Raw genomic sequence first — 3,284 nt, forward strand, 5'->3', positions numbered from 1 at the left:
TTTTGGTGGTGCTATATGATTTACGTACCATGGTACCAAGAGATTAAATCAGGGTAGATAATTCTTATTTTCTAGAACCTTTCTGGTGTAAGAAATACATGTTGTATCTCTATTATTGTCTGCATTTGCTCAGTCACCCTGTCTATTCCAAGATTATAGCTAGGAATTCACAGTTCTTAATTTCTAAATTTTAAGAGAGAGTGCCAGAGTTTGTTGTCATCTGTTCTGTTCTACTCTCTAGTTGTGATCTGATCTTTCATTTCCTGTATATTCTCTTAATTTTAACATTACAAGCACTTTCTATGAGGGAACTTGCCCGCTAAGCTCCCATGCTGTTTCTTTATTGACAAGCCCCTGGTATAGGCTAGCCACCAGAGGAGAGGATTAAGGAGCTAGTGTAGTCCTGAGGGTTTAACCTTAGAGTTAGAAAATGAAGCATAAGGAAATCCTTTTCATTAACTGTTGAAAATTAGAAATTATGCAGAAAGAGACATCTTTAGTGGTATTATGACTGTCTAGTAGACTGGTGAGATGAGCCAACATGTAAAGAATTGGAAAGGAAAAGATGATTCTCAATTAAAATACCATTAATAGCTTGTGAAAATAAAAGTAGGAAAATATAATTGCTTGTGTCCTGCCAAATATTTTTTACCATACAGATTTTAGTTATAGAATATTAAGTAGCCCAATTATTATTTTGTATAGAAATCTCTTAGATAACTAGAATTTTAAATACCAACATTTTTAACTTTTTTTTACATTTAAAGGTTGATTGTATATCCTCCACCACCTACCAAGGGAGGATTAGGAGTAACTAATGAAGATTTGGAGTGTTTAGAAGAAGGAGAGTTTCTTAATGATGTAATCATTGATTTTTACCTCAAGTAAGTACGATGATAAATGGTCTTCTCATTTGTTTTATAGATTTTACTGAGGAACTTAACACAAATGTATTTATCTTTGAGTTATTTCAACTCTAATTAAAAATAATGTGCCTAGATTACAGATCTGGAAAATTTTGCCTGTCAAGGGTTTTCTAGAATTGACTAAGTCAGTTTTATTGTTTTATTTCTCATACATACTATTCTTAAGGAGAGGTATGGCTTTTTTGTTGTTTTATTTTTTGTTGGTTGGTCTTTAATTTATATTAAGTCATTAAATATGAAATGTCTAATTTTGAGTCAGAAGTTTAGTTTGTTACATCTCAAACAAGAAGCAGTACAGTTAATCAAAGTATCATAGTTTTATCATCTTAGTGGTAGTTTGTGTATGGTTGTAGTGAAGAAGTCTGTAGAATGAGTGGCAATGAAATCACAAAAGGTATTTTTCACAGCTTGTTGAGAATTGAATATTTTTCTTTATAAGAAGTGGTCCAAAGCCTGGTAGAAGTAGTAATCAGTTGGTGCAAGGTGTGGTGAATACGATGGATGGCAGAGAGTTTCGAAGTCCATCTTCTGCAGTTTGAGCTGTGTTGTTTGTGCAATAGTGTTGTCTTGGGAAAGGATTGGTCTGTTTCTGTTGACCAGTCTCAGCTGCTTAATCACAACATTCCTCATCACGTTAATCACAGCATTCCTCATCATGTCGTCTATTTGCCGTAATTGATTGACCTGGCTCCATGAAGGTGTAGTGGATACCAGTGCTGGACCACCAAACAGATATCATTAGCATTTTTTGATGAATATTTAGTTTTGGACTGTGTTTTGCTGCTTCATCTTTATCCAATCATTGTGCTGAACAGTTGTGATTGTCAAAAAGAATCCATTTTTTCTTCACATGTAACAAATACAATGTAGAAATGATTCAATTTTATGTTATGACAGCAAAGAAAGGCAGGCTTTGAGACTATTTCTTTTTTGATGCTTGTTTAATTCATTTGAAACCCACTTATCCAGTTTCTTTACCATGCTAATTTGTTTCAAATGGTCCAATATTGTGGGAAGAATAATATCAAGTCTTGCTGCTAATTCACACGTAGGTTGAGATATAAATTCACTTCTACTACAGCTTTTGGCTCATGATTACCCACCTTGGTCTTAGGTCACCCACGTGACTCATTTTCAAGATAAAAATCATCAGAATGGAACTTCTCAAACCATCCTGTGCGTTCATTAGCCATATTCTCTCCATTTGTTGATACTTCCAGCTGTTTGCACTACATTTGTTCCACAATGGAGCTTATATTTGAAAATAACACAAATTGGGCAGTGCCTGTGGCTCAGTCAGTAGGGCACTGGCCCCATATACCGAGGGTGGCGGGTTCAAACCCAGCCCTGGCCAAACTGCAACAAAAAAATAGCCGAGCGTTGTGGTGGGCACCTGTAGTCCCAGCTACTTGGGAGACTGAGGCAAGAGAATTGCCTAAGCTTAGGAGTTGAAGGTTGCTGTGAACTGTGATGCCACAGACTCTACTGAGGGTGATAAAGTAAGACTCTGTCTCTACAAAAAAAAAAAAAGAACACAAATTTTTGACTTATTCATGGTTTTACAAAAATTGTTCTAAAAAAATTGAAAGATAATCATAAGCCAAAATATGTGTTGGAGAGAATATGAGGATATACCTTCACAATAATATAAAAAATAAGTGTCAAAGTGAAATGTCAGAGATGTCAACTGTCAAACTTAGTACTTAAGGAAATCGGACATGTCTTAATAACCTAATACTTCTTTACTATGTTATTATACAGATCACTTTGCATAATTATAATTACAGATCACTTGGGGATCCAAATAGAAGCAGCTCTATGCAGTTGTCTGTTCTGTCGTGCAGTTTTTGGCCAGGGCTGGGTTTGAACTCACCACCTCCAGCTGTCTGTTCTGTCTTTAAGCACCATGAGAGTTAATAGTCATTTAAAAAAACTCTATCACTATTCTGTTAAAATTTTTTTTTCAGCTTTTCCCAAAGATGAAGGAATAGATATGGAAGCCTTAAAAAGTTTTATGCCAAGGAAATTTGTTTCTGGCTTTTATTTTGTACTGTATCCTAAAACCTAAATTTCTGATACTTGATTGAAATATTTTCAAATTACTTCCCAGATCCCTCTCAAACCAAACTATCATCTAACTGAAGTTCTACTGCTTTACTGATAATACTATCTTTAGGGTTTCAGAGTCACAGTTTTACACATTTATATAGAGAGATATTAGGTATTTAATATTTAGAAATTTAATTTTGACCTTTAAAAAATATCTTCCATGTTTCTGACTTTTTGAATCTATGGAACACAGTTATAATAACTGTCTTACTTTCCTTTTCTGCTTATCTAACATGTCAGTCTGGGTTG

At 34.5% G+C, this 3,284-nt stretch overlaps 1 protein-coding gene across 1 annotated transcript in view; it reads left to right on the forward strand.

Annotated features, from left to right (window-relative positions):
* Nucleotides 1-3,284, forward strand: part of SENP7 (SUMO1/sentrin specific peptidase 7) — a 142,337-nt gene that overhangs the window by 122,762 nt on the left and 16,291 nt on the right. The window contains exon 16 of the mRNA XM_023508065.1: nt 768-884. Within this exon, the coding sequence (XP_023363833.1) occupies nt 768-884 (117 nt within the window). The remainder of the gene's footprint in view (nt 1-767; nt 885-3,284) is intronic.

This window comes from Otolemur garnettii, unplaced genomic scaffold, assembly GCF_000181295.1.
Source record: "Otolemur garnettii isolate 467f Iridium unplaced genomic scaffold, OtoGar3 scaffold00220, whole genome shotgun sequence".
In the NCBI taxonomy this organism is placed as follows: Eukaryota; Metazoa; Chordata; class Mammalia; order Primates; family Galagidae; genus Otolemur; species Otolemur garnettii.